A 24197-nucleotide genomic window follows, 5' to 3' on the forward strand; every position below is an offset into this window, starting at 1 on the left:
TTATGGATTTCACTAGTTTCAATTCCAGATTGAACCTAACTTTATGCATCTTTTCAGATTTTAAAATTTCTGCAGCAATATGTTTATTGGCGTGGCATGTCCCCATCAACGGCGATATCTGTATCAATTCCCAAGACTTCTAAATTTGTCGAATTTATGTTGGGTTTAATATTGTAATTGAGACCTTTTTCTAATAGATGAGTTTCCTGTTCTGTGAAACTAGTGTACGTGAGATTGACAAATCTGTCAAAGAACCTATGATGAGAAAATAGTTCAGTCTTTGGCCTTTTTCTTTTTCTTCGGTGGCTTGCTCCGAATTAAAACATCTAATTTCCTTCTCTGGGTTAAAAACTTCTTATGTATGATACCATTGACTTTATCACGAATATCCGAGTCTAGGACTTGAAATTCAATCTATACCAATACCACAAGGCCAAAAAGCCGATACTGGCTTTCTTCAATAATTGAATAGAACTGGCCGATACTTCATACACAACTGTTGTGTAAACTCCACTTCATTGAATTTCAAGTCCTAGACTCGGATATTCGTGATAAAGTCAATGGTATCATACATAAGAAGTTTTCAACCCAGAGAAGGAAATTAGATGTTTTAATTCGAAACAAGCCACCGAAGAAAAAGAAAAAGGCCAAAGACAGTGAACTATTTTCACATCATAGGTTCTTTGACAGATTTGTCAATCTCACGAACACTAGTTTCACAGAACAGGAAACTCATCTATTAGAAAAAGGTCTCAATTACAATATTAAACCCAACATAAATTCGACAAATTTAGAAGTCTTGGGAATTGATACAGATCTCGCGTTGCTGGGGACATACCACGCCAATAAACATATTGCTGCAGAAATTTTAAAATCTGAATAGATGCATAAAGGTAAGTTCAATCCGGAATTGAAACTAGTGAAATCCATAAAAGAGAAATCGGCAGAAGATAACATTGTTTTTACGCGAGCTGATAAAGGAAAAACGGTCATAGCCATGCTGGCATGTAAGATAGTCTCAGAAACGACCCCACCCCATTTATGTCAGAAAGAAATAAAATAATTGTCGATAATGAAAGTGTTTTTATTCAAAAATAAACTAATTTTTCTTTTATTCAAAAATAAACTAATTATTTTTTTAATCAACTTATTTGTTTTGAGAGCAATATTTGTGTTCCAGTTGAATTTGAAATGACGAAAATGTCACTTTTCACACGTCAATGTTTCGATGGCAGTTAAATTTAAGAAAAAACGTTGATAATTATGAGCAGATTTTGAAAATCGAACAATTCACGAAGTGTTCTATACTTATGATGTACTGTTTGGAACCTTTGGTGTAGTAATGAATATTACCGGAGTTTTTTCCCAACACCAAATCGTTATTTTTACACTTCGACACGTGTTTCGATCACCAAGTGATCATCTATTAAGAAAAATACACCAAGATGGCGCTCAGCTAGCTTTAATTTTTCCATGAAAAATTGGCTTTTCATCTTCTATTTAAGCCCTCCAAATTTCGTTGGGATATATCAGTTGGTTTAAAAATTTATAGGACGGGAATAGGTACACTTCAGATGGGCACTTTATAAGTATTTTTTGCAAATTTTAATATATTTAATTTTTATTTCAAATGACGTACTTTTTAAACATCGATATTTGTAATTTTATATATATTATTACTATTTCACTTGTTAGATAGAACTGGAACCTTTGGCTCAAAATGAATGTAATAAAGACACCTTTTCCACGCAATAAAACTAGGGTACTTTATCTCAACACATATTTTGCTAATGAAGTTATCATCACTGATTGAACTATCAGTCATCTCCTGATTATGCTTTGATTTCATTATATTATTTCAATTGTTTCAGAAAATAAAAATGTTTAAATATTTTTACCCATAATATGAATATTTTTTTCTTGAAGTAGATCTTTTCTGGTTAGACACCAACTCCATAACATGTGATGACTTCTCAGATTCCACAGGAATAACCTCTGCACATGGACCAGATCCTCGAATCTGAAAATAAAAATGTTAATAACCAAGCAAATTCCTCCAAAAACTATATTTCTGGTATTAACAAAATTATCAGAAAAAACACACTAATTAATTTCCCATTGGCGGAAATTACAATATTTCATAATAAAACAGACATGTCCGAATGAAGGACCAAATGATTAGAATTTCTGAGAAATGTTAGGTACTTGATATTTCAAAAAGTTCATTCGTCGGAGTTAACTGTATGCATGAATACAGGCAATAAAATGAAAATACAATTGCCTATAGTTCACATAAAAATAAAACAAACAAAAATTATGGGTATACATAATGTAAAACAAGGTCCCAAAAGTATTTTCCGTGGAATACCACGATTTAGATCTACTGAGTTTGATATTATGTCATCTAATATCATCTGTTGGACCCTGTCTTTCACCCAATTCTACTGAAACCTAAGAAATTTAAAATTTCAATCAGAAATTTGTAAGCACTTGAGTAATCAAGCAAAATTGATGTACACAAATCGTTAATATATTTTTTATTTATTAACCAGTCTTTGACTCCTCCAAGTCCAATGAATATTGAGGAGTTCATTGAAGATCATCGAAAACATGATAATATATTTATTTATTTTTCCAATAATAATAATATTTATAATAGTATCTATTATTTTTATTACAATGAAAGCATTGTAATATGAAAATAACAATTTGCTGTTTTCTCTTCTTTGGAAGATTTCCACATTATTCTGTATAAAGATGGCAAAAATTAATTTCTCCTAAAAATATACTCCTTTCAAGTTAATGAGTGCATATTCTAAGTAATATTTTTTTTAATAAAAGGCAAAGCTCAGTCTTCTTTCAGCGAGACATGCTTGAAGCGGCCCGTTGTCCCACTTAAAAATGACCTTTGGGAAAGTGTATGGAGCAGCAAGTGAAACAATAATATATTACATACTTCAAGGACAGGCAGTAAAAAAGTTATTTCAGAAGTACCTATTCAATCTAATGTCGATTACCAAATGGGAAATTCCTCAATAATACTTTGAATTTTGATATTCTTAGGAGTGAGTTTAAATCCATTTGGAACATAATTGTATAACTTACCAAATATCAAGTGAATGCAAGATCTTTGCACAGTTTGGATTTTGCGTTTACATAATTAGTCGAAGTGTTTCGGCAAAGATAAAGTATGGTAGCACCAATGTTTCACATAGGGTAATCATTAATTTTTGAGAACGGTATTTTCTATTTCCATATACAGTGTGTCCCAGCTAAAACTTGTCACCCTCGCTCGGACCCATCAATTTTTATTTCCCAGCACTACTACTACTATACTTGTGATACATCATTTTGAAGGGAATTCAATCCCAAATACATCGGTGTACTGAAATTGAGGATCGATCAAGTTTTATCAAGATATTTTTATTTTACATCACCTAAAATGTTATCATCGTAAGAAAGGTGGGTACACCACTGTATTGAAAAATAATATGCTTCCAGAAAAATAGTTTAAGAGGTGCGACAGACGTTTACATGAAAAAAAACTGTCGCCATGTGTTTTTGTATACTGCTTTTGTATACTGCTGAAATAGTTTAAAATCTTAATATTAAAGTAATTATATAATAAAACAAAGATTAAAAAGAATTCATTCATTAAATGTATAAGATTCACATTAAAATTATCATATTGAAAAATATTCTTCCAGGGAATAAAATGCCTGATCAACAAGAAATTCATATAGTTCACTTTTAAATTTATTTCAAGTTATTTTGGCCAGAACATAATTCCAAATATTTATTATAACATTTTATTTGTTGATATCTATGTGATTTTTGTCCAAGAGTCATCCTTGAGAATGGTTGATATATTTTGTTCTTATTTCTTGTTTCATGGTGGTGATTATTTGTATTCTTAGGGATATTTTGTTGTTTAAAATCTATGATAAGTTTGAATATATAGAGACAAGGCAGGGTTAATATTCCAGACCTTTTAAACAATTCTTTATATGATGTCAGAGGCGAAACTCCCATCATACTTCTTAGTATTTTTTTTTGTATAATGAATGCACCATTTGCATACCTCGATGATCCCAAAAGATAAGACCGTATGATAAAGCACTCTGTACATGGGCGAAATATACCATTTTTAAAATATCGTAGCTAACTGTATTTCTTAGCTGCTTTAATAAGAAACAAACAGAGCTCAATTTAGCTACCAGTTTAATAATGTGTCCTTTCCAAGTTAATTTATGGTCTATTGTGACTCCTAAAAATTTTATTGATTGAATTTGTTGAATTATTTGTAGATTCATTTTTATAGTTAAATTAGAATCGTAACTAAGATGTTTGGGTAAAAATGTCATAAAAAATGTTTTATTAATATTAACAGATAATCCATTGTTGACAGTAATCGTAAAATGCTTGGGCGTTTATGTTTGCTCTCCCACAACATTCTTGAGCTGTTTGGTGTTTTAAGCAGAAATTTGTCTACTTTGTCTATAGTCTACTTTGATGAAATTAATAAAAATAATTCTATCTAATTTCCACTAGTTATATTATTTTGACAAAAGTATTTTTATTCATTTCATTAAAGTGATCATAAATTTCCACAAAATAAAAAAGTCATCAATCACACATATGATGATCTGAGCTCACCTTTCAACAAGATGGAGCTCCTCCACATTTTGTTGCAGCTGTAGGTCAATTTTTAGATGACAATTTCAAAGGAAGATGGATTGGAAGACGAGGACCAATAGAATGGCCGGCTAGATCTCCTGATTTATCACCATTAGACTTCTTTTTATGGGGTCATTTGGAATCCAAAGTTTATATAACACAACCAAATTCTCTTGATGATCTACGCAGGAGAATTGTTGTGGAGTGTCGTACGGTGACTCCAAAAATGTTGAGAAATGTACGAAGACATTTCGAAAATCGCCTATACTTCTGTATGGAACTGAAGGATTCACATTTTGAACCTTTCGTATGATGATTACATTTTATGTGATGAAAAATAAAAATATCTTGATAAAACTTAGTTTTCATTAAAACTTCAACAACACTTGATCGATCCTCAATTTCAGTTAATCGACTTATTTGGGATTGAATTCCCTTCAAAATTATGTATCACAAGTATAGTAGGAGTAGTGCTGGGGATGAGGGTTTTGACAACACAATGATGATGTATTTGGTGAATGTGTTCCCCCTTGAAATAAAAATCAATTTTTTTTCACGAGTTCGCAGATTAGGGGGGGTGACAAGTTTTAGCTGGGACACACCGTATGAGTTTGATTAAAGCATAGCCTCATTGAATCAATTTCTTGACATAATTCTCAAACCATAGTCAATATGTACACCTACATTTATAGCTACACCACTTTGATATTAACATCTTTATCTACACCTACACACTCTCTAGTATATTTGAGACCAAATATCATGATGTTGGATTTGGTAGAGTTGATATTAAGACAATGATCGCTTGCAGCTCTTACAAATAAATCAAGTTCACTATTTATCAAGAGACAAGCATCTTCTGACAGCTTAGGAGGAATATAATAGTATATTTGCGTGTTGTCGGTATAGAGGATTGTATTGCAATTCTGTAAGCTGGTCATTAAATGGGATGTATTGATGCTGAATTGTGAAGGGTCTTATATAGATCCTTGAGGTACGTCAGATTTGAGATAGAGATATTTCCAGTTGTTACCATTCATATGTACTGTATAATGGAGTATACGTACAATATAATGGAGTATTGAAATCTGTAGTTCAGTTTATTGTAGCAAACGCTCTTGTGGAGTTGCCCTAATCTGTAGCCCGCATAATACGAGTATCATTCACAATTTCACTAGTTCGGACTTCCATTGTCTACTATATAAAATGATATGAAATCCCTGAAACAACTAAAAAAGAACAATTGAAAATGAATAGCTGAAAATAACAATTATATTAACCAAAATAAACCTGAAATGAAATAATAGTGAAATAAAATACAAGTAAAAATAGAACAATTGAATAAATAAAAATAAAAAAATGAAAAAAGAAAATAAAAATAAAAAGTGGAGAGATTCCAAGTCACGTTAGTTCAAGACGTTTCGATTGCTAGTATATACAATCGTCTTCGGGTGATGACAGTCATCACCCGGACAATGGAAGACAATGGAAGTCCGAACTAGTGAAATTCATCATGAAACATTGTCAATCACCTTCAAACAAACGTATCATTCACAACGTGAAGCAATGCAGTAATGCAACCCCTTTTCTAAAACCAGACTGTATGCCGCAGCAAATTATATTGAATCAGGTTTCATGAAAAAATATTCCCAGCAATGTGTTTCTGCAAGGAGTTATGATTTTTTCTAATGAAAATTGAATTGAGGGTAGAAGGGGGTGTATTTTCGTGAAACAAAATCAGTGACCCCTCTGGGGTTAATAAGCATGCCAAATTCGATGGTTTCATGAAAAAAAATTCCCAGCAATGTGTTTCTGCAAGGAGTTATGATTTTTTCTAATGAAAATTGAATTAAGGGTAGAAGGGGGTGTATTTTCGTGAGACAAAATCAGTGACCCCTCTGGGGTTAATAAGCATGCCAAATTCGATGGTTTCATGGAAAAATATTTCCAGCAATGTGTTTCTGCAAGGAGTTATGATTTTTTTAATTAAAATTGAATTAAGGGTAGTCGGGGGTGTTCGTCCGCGAGACTAAATCAGCGGCCCTTCTGGGGTTAACAAGCTCGCTGAATTCGATGATTTCATGAAAAAACACTCCCAGCAATGTGTTTCTGCAAAGAGTTATGATTTGTTCTAATGAAAATTGAATTGAGGGTAGAAGGGGGTGTATTTTCGTGAGACAAAATCAGTGACCCCTCTGGGGTTTATAAGCATGTCAAATTGGATGGTTTCATGGAAAAATATTCCCAGCAATGTATTTCTGCAAGGAGTTATGATTTTTTTAATGAAAATTGAATTGAGGGTAAAATGGGATGTATTTTCGTGAGACAAAATCAGCGAACCTTCTGGGGTTAACAAGCTTGCGAAGTTCGATGGTTTCATGAAAAAATACTCCCAGCAATGTGTTTTTGCAAGGACTTATGATTTTTTTAATGAAAAATGAATTGAGGGTAGTTGGGGGTGTTCTTTCGCGAGACTAAATCAGCGACCCTTCTGGGGTTAACAAGCTTGCGAAATTCGATGGTTTCATGAAAAAATACTCCCAGCAATGTGTTTTTGCAAGGACTTATGATTTTTTTTTAATGAAAAGTGAATTAAGGGTAGTTGGGGGTGTTCTTTCGCGAGACTAAATCAGCGACCCTTCTGGGGTTAATAAGCATGCCAAATTCGATGGTTTCATGAAAAAATATTCCCAGCAATGTGTTTCTGCAAGGAGTTATGATTTTTTCTAATGAAAATTGAATTGAGGGTAGAAGGGGTGTATTTTCGTGAGACAAAATCAGCGACCCTTCTGGGGTTAATAAGCATGCCAAACTCGATGGTTTCATGAAAAAAAATTCCCAGCAATGTGTTTCTGCAAGGAGTTATGATTTTTTCTAATGAAAATTGAATTAAGGGTAGTCGGGGGTGTATTCAATTAATTGACAGAAAAAATATTCCTAGCAACGAATTTCCATTTGGAATTATTTTTCTGCTTCTATTATTATCAGTTGTTTGTACAATTTCAATAAAATGCGGTTCATTTCATAAAAAAAAAAGGATTTTCATCATCATTTGAATCATTTCCAATCACATCAGTTCGTTTCCAGCAATGAGTCTATCAATGTAAAAATTTCCATGGCTAGCCATGTGAATAATTGCGGTGAAACGACCTATGGCGTAATAGCGCGCTCGCCTCTCTTTCACCAAACACATGGATGAAAACACATGGCCACCTTAACACTGGTAAAGAATTTGAATACTAAATTGAAAGATAAAACGGATACTACAAAAAAGTCAAATGTGATTCATAACATTCCTTGTACAATTGTGACTTGGATTATATTGAAACAACATCTAGAATTCTTAATGATAGAATAACTTCACATAAAAGTGATATAAAGCTTAATAAGAAATCATGTGCATTAGCACAACATTCTATAGAAACAGGACATAAACCAAATTATTCTAATATCAAAGTTTTACGTACAGAAAAAATATTTCCAAATACCTTTTTCTTGAAATGGTTGAAATTAATAAGTCTTCTGATTGTATGAATAAGAAAACTGACATTGATAATCTCAGTAGTATATACAGTAACTTACTGGAACTACATCAAAAACATAATAATAATGAAAATTGTGTCAATCAATCTTTAGAGTCAAAAATTATGAAAACATCATTCCCATTGAAAAGTGACATTTATATAAAGGTATGACATTTGTCAAACCCACAAAAAATCCTATACATTGTTGGAATATAAATAGAATGTAAAAATGAGTTGCCTTAAACACTGTTACACCACTATATAATTGTCTATGTCTGGTTGTCAAGGGATACCTACCTACCTTCGGGAACCAATAGCGTGTGTCCTGTTTTCCTTACCTCTCCCTTAAGAGTAATCCCGTTCAAGACAGTACGGTTTTAGCATAATGGAAGAAAGGTCTATTAAATGTATTTTTAGTTAAGTACGAAGTGTTACTTTATTGTGGGGAATATCAAAGGTTCTCGTTTGTATAAGCTTAGTGTTTATCACATCAAATTAAACAGATCAAACTAATTGTTGTATTCGACATTCTTGCAGAACGATTCTTGAAGTGATACCTACAGGGTGAGCATTTTGAAACTCCAACTACAGTACGAATAATGCGCTTCTGTGCAATGAAAACATCTGATGATAAGGTGGCTATCCCCCAGAAGCGCACCCCGTATCTTAGTCTGGAATCAATTTGAGCATAATATAATTTTAGTTGTTCCTCATTAAGGACGAGTTTGAGATTTCTAAATTGATATGTGTAGGAGTTTAATTTGGATTGTAGTGTTCGACAGTGATTATTCCATGTGAAACATTCATCCACTTCAAGGCCTAAAAACCTGACTTGTTGAACAATTTCTACATTAACGCAAATTTCTGTTGATATTATCACATCGGAACAGCTTTTCTGACGATTATGAAATCTAACGGATTTAGTTTTTTCCATGTTCAGGTAAAAGAGGTTTGCCCTGAACCAATCCTTTACATACTAGAAAGTCTCATTGCATTTGCAGTTGTGGAATTGGCCGCGGTGGTAGTACGCCCGACTCACGATCAGAAGACCGTGGGTTCGAGTCCTGTCTCGACCAGATATTTTTCTCGAGAGAATTTATCTGGTTGAAGCTGGGATGATTCTGCAACCGTGTTAGGAATCACACGTTAAAAGGTAAGACCTCGTTAGTCCTTAGCTCGCACAAGTTTCACTTCTGAGAGTTATGGGGGCGACACCTGATAACGAAAAAACAGATTTTAAACAGATTTACCTGACAGAAGTTTGTCTGATTTATCTGAAATGATCAGTGACGTATCATCTGGGTACATAGTGAAAGATGACTGAACTGGTAGGTCATCCAAATCATTCAGGTGTAACATAAAAAGAATAGGTCCCAAAACCGAGACTTGAGGGACACCAATTGTGACTGCTCGTTTTGTAGACACAACATTGTCGATAGAAACGAACTGGCTTCTTGAACAGAGGAAGCTGTGCAGCTAAGGGTGGGGAATGTCCCTTATTCCGTATCTCTGAATTTTATCTAGTAAAATACTATTATCAACCCAATCCAATGCCCTAATGGGATCTCAAAAGATTCCAACAGGGTTCTCACCCGTATCTATCAAGTTCACCAGTTTCTCGTAATACGAGTCAACTGCTGTCAACTGAGTTTTTCATTTAGGAATCTGTGCTGATTATTGGAGAAGATTTTAAACCTATTGCAGTATGCCAATAACCTATTAAAGAAGGCATACTCGAATATTTTTGAAAAGTTTGACGGGACTGTGATTGGTCGATAGTTTTTTACAATCTGCAGATCGCCATTTTTATGAATTGGCACCAGTTTTAAGCAGATTTAGAAATCTTCCGGTTGAGAGAGATAAATTGAAACAATATGTGTAAGAGAAGAAATAAGAGATGGGAGAGTTTTTCCAAAACAAACATAGGGACCTCGTCATACCCCCATGAAGATTTATTTTTCAGTTTAGCTGTAATAAGTTAAGTAATTCTAATTCAGAATACGGATTGAGAAAAAACTAATTCATTGTAAAATCCTATCAGGAATCTATTACTCAGTGCCAATTTGAGTAAATCTTTGAGGTTTTGACTAGACTTTCTTAATTCATCTGAAACCCATTCATTTCTCTTACTGCAATAATGCACATACTTTTTTGCAAAATGTTTATCAAAATTATAAGAATATTTCCCAAAAATGACAGAAAGCAGAATTAACATCTGAAAAATTCAGAATAGCCAACCAGTTCTTGTTAGTTAGATCTTGACAAAAACTTTCAAGAGCATTTTTGTTGAATGACTGTTTCAAATGACGTACATTGTAATTTGCTAGTGTACGTGACTTTGTTTCCTTTTTAAATAACAGATTTTCATCAATAAAATTCATGCACGAGTTATAAAATAAAGGACAACTTCCATTTCTTGACGTTTTGGTAATGAGGAGCCAATATGGAGGGCTAGAATACAATGTAATTAGAAAAAAAAACAAGCACATACAGGTATATTCCTGACAGTTCACATCACTTTGGACAGCACGAACGTGCTGGACTGAATTATCCTCTCACACATGAGAGGTTCACAACAGAAAAACCTACAATACAGGAAATAGCAGCCACTAACAGTTTCTCGAGGGATATTGTACATGACATTATAAGAAAGAAAAAGTTTAGGTTAAGAATGGAAGAAATCTCGACTTTTGAAAACAACAAAAACCAAGATAAATATACCACCAATACACGAAGAACCAAGAAACTATGTATGAAAATGGTTTCTAAAACAAGTCATACACTATACAGCCTTTTAGGAAGTCCTAAAGGCAAAGTCGAGAGTTCGAAAAAGTCTGGAATTTACAAAATTAAATGTAAGGACTACAATGCAAAATATTATGGGCAGACAAAAATATCTATTAAAATAAGATATAAGGAACACTTAGTACACTTAAAATATGGAAGACCTGAAAAATCAGCAGTAGCCCATCATATATTACAACATCTATCTATCAAAACCATTCCATAGACTTCAGTTCGTTAAGATAAGTTAGACAACAACAAGCATCTAGATGCCTATGAGAGTGTAGAAATATTATAATATTATGAAGAACCTAATAGTATATATACTATATAGCTTGTTAAAATAATAATTTAATTATTAGATTTACCTGACTATTACATAAGGAGACACTGTAAAATTAATTTAAGACTAGTAGATAAGGCCATATTGTGAAATTAATTTTATATAGCTTGATAAAATAATAATTCAATTATTAGATTCACCTGACCAATACATAAGGACACATTGTAAAATTGATTTAAGACTAGTAGTTAAGGCAATACTGTGAAATTAATTTAAGATACTCAAGACGCAGGTACCTAGAAGAGGTACCTATATTATAAATAAGGATAACTTTGTCAATAGGATTAGTTTGATCTCTCTTGAACATGATCACTCGATAATCGAAACAGGTTTCGAGGTGTTTGGTATTGGGAGAAAACTCCTGTAATATTCATTACTACACCAAAGGTTCCAAACAGTGCATCACATCTACTGCACCAAGTTTTAATCGCCAACATCAAAATGATACATTTGCAATATAAACAATAACGTAACGTACTCAATAAAGAATCATTTCCAAGGAATCATTAGAAACAAGATCTATCAAATGAGGTGAACATTGATTTCTTCAACAATAATTAGTACTGAATGGAGAAAACAACCACAATTATATGTGCAATGAGCCCTTCTGGCATTTATGTTCCACCATTATTTATTTTTGCTCATAAAAAAATTAACCCTCAACTTAAGAGGAATGGTCTATCAGCAGCACTCTATTGTTGTGACTGATGCTACTACTTATTGATGACCATTCTACGTATTGTACGCTGGAAACCTATAGTTTCTCTAAAACTTCTCATAATACGGAGTGCAGCACGTATTGAACAAGTTGTGTAGGTGAAAGGATCACTACCAATGATATAGACAAGATATTTAACGTAGCCTGGGTGGACACTTTGGACCTAACCTAACCTTAATATAGCCTAAAGAGGAAGATTTTGATCTTGTAGCATTTTTTTCTGTACAAGCAGCTGATACCAATAATAATAATAGAATTTATTCATCAATCAAAGATTATACAAAGCATTATACATACACATACATAACACTTATCAGACTAGTCAAGAAAGAAAAGAAGGTAATCTACAAATAAATTGTTAATCGCAAACAAACCAGAAAAATTGTACATACAATAATCAGTCTTACAATTATGAGATATCAGGAATTATGAAATTCTTCAACATTATAAAATACTTTTTCAAGAAGAAAGTTTTTCAATTTATTTTTGAATAGAATGTCATTTAGATTCACATCTATCAAATCTCTTATTTTATTGAAACACTTGATACCAATATGCCAATATACCAATATGTAAACACAATGTAACTAACTGTTCAAGGTGAAAATGAAGTGACCCCGGAAGTTCATGAGCATCATGAGGAGAACGTAAATCAAATTCACGAACCAGATGGAGTCTCATTTTCTGATTTGATACCATTACCTGGACCATCAGGAATACAGACAGTAAATAAGTAGCAACGCAATAAGAAACAGCATTCAGAGATATTTACATCTACTCCAAAGGAAACAATATTAGATAAAAAAAAAAAAAAAGTAACAATAAAATAAGATGCAACAACTATAGGTACTGAACGGAAGTTTGCATATGAAGATGAACCCAATGCAACACAAACCATTACTACAACCAGAAAACCCCAAAAGAACCTGCAAAGAAGCATTGGCGATAAAAATAGACATTTCAAAAAAAAAATATGAATATAGTGACGACTCACGTGAAAAAAAAGTTTATGAAGATATTTGTTTAATATGTCCTGATATTGGAAAAGAGCTGAGGTTGCAGTGCATGGTGTATGGCAGGTGGGCACATAAGGCTTGTGCGGACAATAAACAGGGTGGGTAAATTTGCTATTTTTGGCCTTTAAAGGTAATGTATATTCTAGTACCAGACGATGGAGGCCTAGGCCACTATTACCATAATGTGGAAGGGAGTGACTGAATGAGTTTAAACACAGTTTTGTATTTTTTTTTTTCTCACTTTTTTCATTCTTCATTTTGATACAATAAATTTCATTTCTTAGGTTACTAGCTATAAAATTAAATAATTGAAAAATAGCTCAGGCAGCCGGCATTCCCCACCTCTACCCTATAATATACAGGACAAAAATTCATTTGAAACAGGTGCTATCGACTCAAGTTTATCTCACCATTATGGCCAATATATAAAAATTAAAATTATGTATAAGTTATAACAGAAAATTGAACCACAAAAAAAGATGCATTACCAAAACCAGTTTGCAAAAAGTAAAAATTCCCTTAATGAAGCTACACGATTCCCGACACGTTCCTCTTAGGACGTGTCGGGCAAGAACATGAAAAATTATAGAGGTATAAATGAAAGTAAGTGTTCATGAATAGATCACCTTCGGGTAACACCAAATCAGATAGTAAAAAGAGCAAAGAGCAGAGCTTTATACTTGAGGTATGAGGAGGAAGTGTTTTTGTTACATCCAACTCACCTGGACAATTTCAGGAATTGATCGTAGAAAATGTTCAAGAGAGTTAAACCCAAACTTCTGGTAAGGAATAGGTTCACCAATAGTATCCCTATAATCTCTGTTCAACTGCTGCATTGTCACCGATAAGGGTGTAGAAGTCAAGAGACTTGTTATATATTTCTTAATGTTATCCATAACCTGAAAAATATTTAAATATAAATTTCATATTTTATATCGTAGATCATAACTTACTAATAAGTGGCTAGTGAAATCACATACAGATAGTAGATAATATTTAAGTAATTACAGTTACAACTTCATTGTCTAATGAAGTATAAAACCAATAAGAAATTCCAAATAGTCATTTTTCATTTACCGCATCCGACATCGTACATTAAAAACAAAACCAGAGAACAGAGACAGACATTGTTGCCAACCCCAGCATAGAGCAAAACTGCAGATATGCTTGAAAACAATTGTAGAAAACTGTAAATATCAAATTCAAAAACAGTAAGGGCCTGTTTCACCAGTGACTGATAAAGTTTTAGATAACAATGTGGTAGATAAAATATCTACTGGATACCACCAAAGTTTCTGTTATAATATCTGAGAGATAGATATCTAACAGTTCATCAGTTGAAATAAGTGGCAACGTTGCTAATTTTAGAGTTCTGTGGGTTTTGTACATCGACATAACCATAATTGTTATGTGGATGGTTTTGAAAGTGTTGACACTGTAGTATGATGTATGTGAATTTGAATAGTAGAAATGGATGAAAAACGGAACAGAAGCGTAAATTTTACGCGAGAAGAAACTGAAAAACTCATATCGCTTGTGGAGGAAAAAAGGATGCTAATAGAGATTAAAAAAAGCGATGCATTATTCGAAATGAAAAAAAAAGTGCCTGGAATAAAGCAATGGAAACAGAATTTAATTGTTCTTAGAGTGGAATATTTAGGAATGCCAAAAACCACTTCCGTGAAGTTAGCGTCGGACGCCAGCGTCCAAATCTAGCGCTCGCCTCTCACTCCCGAGTCCGATTTACACCACACAACTAGTAGAATGTTGATTCATAAAGATCGACTTCAAACTTGAAAATATCATTATACTGCATGAAGCTTTTATAATCTGTATTATAATGACGAGGAGACATTGACGTGACGTATATATATATATATATATATATATATATATATATATATATATATATATATATATATATATATATATATATCAAGTTCTGTAGATTCGTGGTGTTTTTAAACTAACAAGCTACTCTACTATGAAATATCGAATTCATTCCATATTTTGTATGTACATAATACGTGTGGAATAATCACGTTTCGTGTTGATCAGTTATCTGAATCTCATGAAACTCAACATTCAAATGTTTCAAATTCTTCTTCACAGCTAAACTGTTGAGGAGTTTCACTGATAATTATAATTTTATGGGAGAAATTCTTTAACACGAATCTAAATTTAGCTGAAAAAACGCACATCGGAAAAAATATTTACTATACTAATAAAAAGCAAACGACTGAACTACAAAAACGGCTGCACATGATCAGGTGAAAAATATCCAGGGAATAATTATGTTCCATTTCTTTCACAGATGTTGCCAAAAAAACCTTTTAGAAAGTTTTGATAAAAAATGAGAAACTGGAATGCGATTTTGTTTTGTTGAGTGGTGCGTTGTCATATGACTATCATATCAATATTCTATAGGATATTTTGAATTTTTTTGATATGGCCGAACAGTTTACATTCAATGAATATGCAGATATGCATGTATTTTATGGACGAGCATTTTGTAATGCTGCAGAAGCTCGTCGTCTGTATTCCGAGCATTTTCCCAATCGAACGGTACCGTCAAGAGAAACATTCGAGCGTGTCGATCGCAGCTTGAGGGAGACAGGTATGTAATGATTGATAATTAATTTGAGCACGTTGTTTTATTTCGATATTATTGTAGGTACAGTTTTGCCAAAACGAGGTGGTGAGGGCGCTCCTAGGACTGTACGTACCGTTGTATTGGAAGAAAATATTTTGGAAGCCGTCGCTGATGATCCTTCAATGAGCATCAGAAATCTATCAGAACAGTTCCATACATCCAAGTCCACTATTCATAGAATAATTAGGGAACAACTGCTCCACCCATTTCACATCCAGAAGGTACATGCCATGACACCTCAAGATTTTCCAGCACGACTGGAATATGCCAATTGGTTCATGGATAGGCAAAGAGAGGATATGACTTTTATTAATCGAGTTTTATTCACTGATGAAGCAGGTTTCAGTAGAGATGGAGTTATCAACTTTCATAATCTCCATATATGGGCCGAAGAAAATCCCCATGGGATATTGCAAACCAAACACCAACGGAAATTCAACGTGAATGTTTGGGCTGGTATCATAGGAAATCATCTTATAGGACCATTCGTTCTACAGGACCGATTGAATGGAGAACGTTATTTGGAGTTCATTCAGAACGATTTGAATGGACTTTTGGAACATGTTCCATTGCAAACCCGAAGAGATATGTGGTTTATGCATGATGGCGCTCCTCCTCATTTTAGTTTGATTGTGCGTGACCATCTGAACCATATTTTCCACAATAGATGGATTGGTAGAGGTGGGCCATATTCATGGCCATCGCGGTCTCCGGATTTAAATCCATTGGATTTCTTTCTGTGGGGGCATCTAAAAAGCCTTGTTTACGCTACACCTATTCACACAAGAGATGCATTGTTGAATAGAATAACATTACATTGTGAAGCCATACGAAACGACCCTGGAATGCTATTTCAAGTACAGAGAGGGTGTCTTCGCAGACTTAGAAAATGTATAGAGAGAGAAGGTGGTCATATCGAGCAGTTTCTGTAGCGGATTTTTCATTTCTGTTTGCTCTTGAGGCTCTTGAGTTTCGTTAGTTAAACGTTTTTGCATTATAAAAATTCGTTATGAACATTTTACCTATCATTTCCATTTTCCTTAAAAACTAATATTTTCGAATAATGGTAGACATCTCAGGATAAATGTTGTTGAATTAACGTTATCATTATTATTTCTGCTTTGATAATTATTCATTTCAAATAATGGTGGACGAGCGGGTTTGATGTCGTCGAGTGAAACTACATTTTTATCAAGACTCGTTGCTCCGATCGACTTTCCACACGAGTACTTTTATTCATAAAATTGTCCAAGTAACCTTAATTTATTGAAAAATATCTGTCATTTCAAAGTTTTGGGGTGTGGACCATCGGGGGTAGTCCGTTCCTGACTTTGTAGCAAAACAACTGACTCCTGCATGAAAGCTCATCGAAGGAATTCATTTGTTTAGTTAATTACCAAAATTTGGATGATTTTGAATATTCACTTGAAAAGTTATCAAAGAAAAACATTTTTCATTTTGTAACTTCGAGGGCCCGTTACTTGGTAACGAAGGATATATATATATATATATATATATATATATATATATATATATATATATATATATATATATATATATATATATATATATATATATATATATATATATATATATATATATGCAGGTATATTATCTGCAGGTATATTATCTACATGAATATGAAAGATTTCAGTCATCAAACGAATAATGTGTTCACAGGTTGGACTCAGGAGAAAGTTGTTTTTATCGAAGTAAACATTAACAAATATATAGTGGAGGTTATCGGTCAAACAAAGGAGAATTACATTTCTTTCACTAAGCATCTATTGATGGGTACCACAATAGATAAATTTGGTAAATTGAAAAAACAATTCCTAAAGCTGAGATTTATCGATAGCTTTAGATTCATGGCGTCATCACTGCAGCAGTTAGCGGAGAGCTTGTCAGATGAGCAATGTTATGAAACACGGAAGTGTTTTCCGGAAAATGAAAAATTTCTTTTGATGAGACAGAAAGGAGTTTTTCCCTACAGTTTTGTCAAAGATTTGACAATCCGATTTTTATGATCAATCGAATGAAAAACATATATCTGACGATGATTATGAGAGGGCAAAACGTGTATGGTCTTTGTTCGAGTGTGAAACGTTAGGGGACTATTCAGATCTGTAGTTGAAATCAGATGTATTGATTTTATGCGATATTTTCGAAAATTTCCGTAATATAGGTCTGGATAAATATAAATTGGATCCAGCCCACTTCTCCCGGCCATTCTTGGGATGCCATGCTCAAATACACCGGTGTATAGCTGGAATTGCTTACGGATATTGACATGATAACTTTTTTCCAAAAGGGTATTCGTGTTCTGAAAGAAAGCATATTGCTTATAATCGTTTTCTGCCAGATTATGTGAAAGTGAAGCATCATCATTCATCACTTATTTGGACGCTACGAAACTATATGGCCACAGTATGTCCCAATCATTACCGACAGGTGGTTTTTCATGGCTATCCGAACAAGAAATTCTTCAACTAGAAATCATGGGTGTTCCAGACGATGGTCCTAAGGGTTATGTTCTGGAAGTAGATGTTCATTACCCTGAAGAACTTCACGATGCACATTCTGATCTGACATTTCTTGTAGAGAGCGTAATTCCACCCGGAAAATACATTGTTCATTATAGGGCTTTGAGGCAGGCAATTGAAAATGGACTGATAGTGATGAGGACTCACAGAGTTCTCTCATTCAATCAATCACCATGGTTGAAGAAATATGTAGACCTGAATACCCTAATGAAAATCAAGCTACAAATGTTTATCATAAAAATATTTTCAAGACAAGAACAAATGCTGTTTTTGGAAAAACAATGGAGAACGTTGATAATAGAAATGACATTCGGCTTGTGACTCATTGGGAGTCTATAAAGCGTGCCACTGGTGCGAATGCTCTCATCGCTCGACCAAATTTTAAAACACTTTCAATTTTCTCAGAGGACTTTGTCGCCATTCATATGGGTAAAGTGAAAATAAATTACAATAAACCCCTATATCTTGGATTCAGTATTCTAGATTTATCTAAAACAGTTATGTATGAGTTTTTTTATAATTTCATAAAAAAACATTATGGGTCAAATGCTTTTCTCCTCTACACCGATACCGACTCTCTCATTCTCAAAATTTTCACGGAGAACTTTTATGATTTCATGAGGGAAAATGTAGAGGAATTCGATACATCCAACTACAAAGTTGAAAATCAGTTTGCTATGCCTATAACTGAACCAATGTTGGGAAAGATGAAAGACGAATTCCCTAATGATCAGTTTTTATGGTACCGGCGCAAAAGTATATCATGTCAAGTCCGTTAGTGATGAATTGAAGAAGGCAAAAGGAATAAAAAAGTCAGTCATACAAAATCAAATGTCACTTGATGATTATAGGAAAATAGTCGAATCGGGTGGTACCATATTGCGTAAGATGAGCACTTTTCGAAGTGAGTTACACGAGTTATACTCTAATGTGTAATAAAGTTGCGCTATCATACAAGGATGATAAGCGATTCATCATACCAAATACCACAAAAACATTACCGTGGGGACATAAGGATATTGAGTTCTACCAAACCGGCCCTGAGGTAAATTTCAAATTCCTTATCGACGCCCTCAAAACTGTGCCTAATCATGAGGCGGATTCTGATGAAAAATTGGATCAACTCATAACATTATTGGAGGAACAATCAGATGATTAGTTAATTCAATGTGATAAATCTATACCTACGAAACTCTGAATTTATAATATTTATATTTTACATTTCCAGTGTGAATATCAATTATGATATAGATTATGAAATAAAATATATCAGTAATACATCTTGTTTCATTACAATTCCAACACAAAGTATTGAAGAGGTATAACTATTTTGCATATTATTGGAAAAGATAATATCAAGCTATCCGAATAATCTGCAAGAATATAACATAACAGTGTTGCCAGACTCAGCATTTACTCCCCGTATCAGGTAAAGTGGAGGTGGTAAGTGGAGGGGGTTGAGGAGGAGTGGCTTAGGTAACAAAAGTGGGACTGTGTTACCAACGTCCAATAATTCAGTATATGTATCGCGAAGATTAGCGAATCAGAGAAGACGAAGGAAAGGATAGCTAGTAGGCGGAGCCTACGCGCGCGCGCCGCGTAGGGATAAATATAGACGGTTTCGCGGGTTAGAGCAGCTGAGTCTGACTCTGAGCGTTGTAAAGTAATCATCGAGCGTTTTTGGACGACCTGAATTATTGGAAGTTGGCTAATTATAGTTTTTGGAATTGTAAAGGAGTCTTCGGCAGTAGTTTCTTTATACTGAGATTAGGGAAGTAAAAACAAACACCCCAAATTACTTCCCGAAGTGAATTCGATATAAATAGCTGCCCAAATTGCCTTTTTCAAGGCAAAAACACTACTGGAGTTTTTCCAAAGAGGAGTTTTCCCAGGAGTTTGGACGTCCAACTATATAAATACATATAGATATATACCGAGGTGTACATATACATCCCCATTACTGTACCAAGGAGATTTCCAGGATAATAAAACACCAACAGTGTCTCTCAGGAGCTGTAAACCGACTCTAAACTGAACTTGTTAGTTCAAATTTGTCCTTTTTAGGACTACCTTATAAAAAGAATTCGAAATCTGCTACTTCGGCGTCACGCCGCACCGAGGGACCCACTAGCCGGCCTTCTTGGACGTATTTGGCCTACCCAGGCTTGAATACATCGGAGGGTACGCCGACCCAGCATATCTAAGGGGCAGTCTACGTGGGCTGTCCCATTGCACTGATATCTGGGGGCTTTAAAGCGACCGTGCGCCTCCGGAGGCAGTCTCTTTCCTTCGGGTGTAGGAAGCTAGGTAGGTCAAATCGCGATAGTGTGTCGGCTAGGTTTAGGGATCGTAGGGAACCCTCTGGTCCGGCCTAGTGCCATCGTGGTGGCCAGTTGCACCCCCGCGGCGCCCATTAGACAGATAGTGGATAGGGAACGTATAATAGATTCGGAGATCTTGTGTATAAAAAGGAAGATCGCAGCAATGCAGGGAAACCGCGACGTTCCGAACTCAGGAAGCGAGGACGGAGCTCCGTATAGATCCTCCGGCGGCCTAGCACCCGCCGGCTCTGGTCTGCGTGCGACAGGCGGCCCAGGAGCGGACAGTCCGTTGCAAATCCACACCCAGCCGGGTATCACTTCAGGACCGCTCCGGGTACCGTCCTGGCGACATGGCGCCCAACGTGGGGCATTTTTGCGTCTCCAGGAGGAGGCATCGAGGAAAGAACGAGCTTCTGCGACGAACGAGGAGCGTTTTGAGGATAAGGGAGGTCTGGAGACTCCCTTTAGGAGTCTTACTTCCACGTTTGAGGAGGAAGGCGAGGGGACCGCTCAGGAAAGCCTTGACCATACCCTTAGGGATGCGGAAGGAGCATCCTTTCGGATAATCAGTGAGATTGGGTCCCCACCTTCACTCCAAACGACTTGGACCCTTCCAAGGGCAAGCAGAGGACTTATGAGTCCCCCGCGAGAGGAGCCTGCTCTGGCTGCAGGCCTTGTACCAAATAGCCAGTGGCGCCCAGAGATAAATAGACACGTGACTTTTCAGCCTCTTGGGCAAGAGTCTGGGAGGCGAGAGAGTCAAGAGGATTCGATTGATAGGCTGTCGGCTATGCTATGTAGAGTGCTCAGCCAAGCCCAAAAGCCGAATAATAGCCGTTTCGAAAGGTTTAGGCTCCCGACGTTTTCCGGAAGCGAAAACGAAGACCCGGAAGTTTTTATTTCTAAGCTTTCAACGGAGTTGGTGAGGAGTGACGTTCCGGAAGGAGACTGGGTACATATACTGTTTGCTCAGCTCACTGGAGACGCTTCTAAATGGGCAGCAATATATTCACAGACCCAAATCACCTGGTCGATGATGGTGGCGAGACTAATTCAGAAATACGCCAGCCCTGAGCTGATCGCAAAGCTCACGGCAAAGTTCTATGGGGAAGGACAAGACCGAAATACGAAGGCGGATGTATTCATAATTAAAAAGTTTGGACTAGCAAAAAGGCTGTTTCCTGGCGGGCAGGAAAGGGAGGTCTTGCAGATCATAGCCCAACTACTTTCACCTGAGCTGCGTTGCTTCTTCCGGGGCAAGCAGTTGGTAAACATTGAGAATTTGATACAAGACGCTAGCAACATTGAGGAGGACTTGAGGTTGTCCAAACAAATGCATAGAAGCATAAATCCCCAAACCGATCGCACCTTGACTGGTCCGAACTCAGGCAATGTAGTCCGCAACCAAGGAGGGTGGAACAACAATCGGGGTGCTGGCTCTGCGGAGATTTACCGTCCCCCACAGCGGGCTGCTGATCAAGATAGATCAGCACCCAGGCAGGCAGCGAGCAATGAGCGTCGTGAACGCCACAATAACGTGGTGGAAGCGATGTCCTCGGAGCAGGTGGAAAACTAGATGGGGCTGGAGCATCTAGCAGTGGAGAGCCGAAGGCCCCAATAGTTGAGAACCACTGCAAAAACTCCCCAAACTTCACTGAGCTGGAGTGTTACATGTCTCTAGCCGAAGAACGCCCTCTGATAGGGAGGAACCTCCCTAGGATCCCTTGCACAGTCAATTCCACGACTCTGCCCGCCCTTATTGATACTGGAGCTTCCAGTAATTTCATTCAAGCTAGCGTGATCGCTCATATGGATTTAACCAGACTTCCGAACCCGGCTACGGTGTTCATGGGCTGCGAAAGCAACGTAAGCCAGAGTTTAGGCCAGATCACGCTGTCAGTGGAAATCGAAGAACGGAAGTTCCAGATTAAATTTACGGTCCTTACCAAGTTGCAGGAGCAAATAATCTTGGGTCTTCCTTTCCTTAAGAAAACTGAAGCTACTATAGATGTAGGCAGAGGGTCAATCTATTTGGGCCAAGCCCCCAGATTGTGCATTTATTTTGAAACGTACCCAAGCCAAAGAAATTTCTTAAGGAAGGATATCCCGCTGGAGTTGGAAGACTCTCAATTTTCCCCCGAGAGCAAGGATAAGCTCCTCCCGATTTTAGAACAATTCCCAGATGTCTTCGAGGAGACAATTCGTCAGCCCCAAACCAAGGCTACGGTACATAAGATAAGAGTGAAGGAGGAGAGGCCCTTCCGACAGTCCCGTTATGGAAAAATGTCGGAGGTGCGGAAGGCAATCGTCCATGACGAAATCTCTAAATTATTAGAGGCAGGAGTGATTGCCCGAAGCACCTCTCCTTACTGCTCGCCAGTAGTCTTGGTTCCCAAGAAAGGGGGGAAACTCCGGTTCTGTGTAGATTATAGGCAGATAAACAAGCTGATTATAACGGAGGCCCCCTATCTACCCCCTATTCAGGAGACGGTGCGAGAGATGGGTAGGGCATCCATCTTCACAACCTTAGATCTAAGGAACGGTTTCTGGCAGGCCCCATTGGACAAGGAGTCTAGGAAGTACACCGCATTCGGAGGACCGGATGGAGCGGTGTACGAGTTCAAGGTTCTCAGCTTTGGCCTCAAGAATGGGCCTGCCGTGTTCCAGAAACTGATGTCGGAAGTCTTGGTAGGTTTTGTAGACAAGTTCTGCAAGGTCTACCTGGACGACATCATTGTATATTCACATGATCTACAGGAGCACTGCGGTCACTTGCAGCTGATATTGGAGCGACTGAGGCTTCATGGGCTCTGGCTGTCCCCATCCAAGTGCCAGTTCGGGTCTAGCACCTTGAACTACCTCGGCCGGGTCGTATCCAAGGATGGGAATAAGCCGCAGGAGCAACACGTTTTGAACGTAAAGGAGTTCCCAGCGCCCAGTAATATAAAGCAGGTGCGCGCCTTCTTGGGCACAGCCGGATGGCTTAGGGAATACATCCCGAATTTTGCCGAGATAGCCGCACCGCTGACCGACCTTATCGATAGAAAGAAAAGGTTTCTCTGGACCTCGGAAGCGCAAGACAGCTTCCAGGCAATAAAGGAAGCCGTTTCCCAGCCGTTAGAGTTAGCGCGACCTGACCCCCACTTACCATATGGCCTCCAGACGGACGCCAGCCATATTGGCATTGGCGCCGTATTGTTCCAAATAGACCCCCAAGGAGGTAATAGGAGGATAATCGCTTATAGTAGCGCCAAGCTAAACGCCACCGAAAGGAAATATCATATCAATGAGACCGAATGCCTTGCGGTGGTGTGGGCGATTAAAAAGTACAAGCACTATCTCCAGGATGGGAGCTTTACCTTGTTCACCGATAATTCGGCACTGCTGTGGTTAGACAAGATGAAGGATGAGAAAGCCAAGCTGACTCGCTGGTCTTTGCTCCTACAGGAGTATGATTTCAGGGTGGAACACATACCAGGTAAGAGGAATCAGCTACCTGACTTTCTGTCCCGAAATCCGACCCAGCCCCAAACAAACATGGACCTTGATACCGACGTAGAGAGGATGTTCTTTCCTCACAAAGAAATGGAGACACCTGATGAAGCAGAGGACGAGATC

At 36.6% G+C, this 24197-nt stretch overlaps 1 protein-coding gene across 2 annotated transcripts in view; it reads right to left on the bottom strand.

The window, feature by feature from the left end:
* The window catches only part of LOC111509665 (uncharacterized), a 193236-nt gene extending 179050 nt beyond the window's left edge, over positions 1–14186 (bottom strand). Inside the window, exons 1-3 of one of the 2 annotated variants that reach the window (XM_074170308.1) lie at positions 14016–14186; positions 13785–13961; positions 1899–2020 (exon numbers count right to left, since the gene is read on the bottom strand). In XM_074170308.1, the coding sequence (XP_074026409.1) occupies positions 1899–2020; positions 13785–13958 (296 nt within the window). In that variant the 5' untranslated portion in view covers positions 13959–13961; positions 14016–14186. The remainder of the gene's footprint in view (positions 1–1898; positions 2021–13784; positions 13962–14015) is intronic. The other variant, XM_074170309.1, reaches the window with a different exon arrangement.
* Positions 14187–24197: the final 10011 nt, after the last annotated feature.

The sequence above is a fragment of the Leptinotarsa decemlineata genome, unplaced genomic scaffold (genome assembly GCF_025532065.1).
Source record: "Leptinotarsa decemlineata unplaced genomic scaffold, Ldec_3_MD MMD2_P_RNA_scaffold_8, whole genome shotgun sequence".
Classification (NCBI taxonomy): Eukaryota; Metazoa; Arthropoda; class Insecta; order Coleoptera; family Chrysomelidae; genus Leptinotarsa; species Leptinotarsa decemlineata.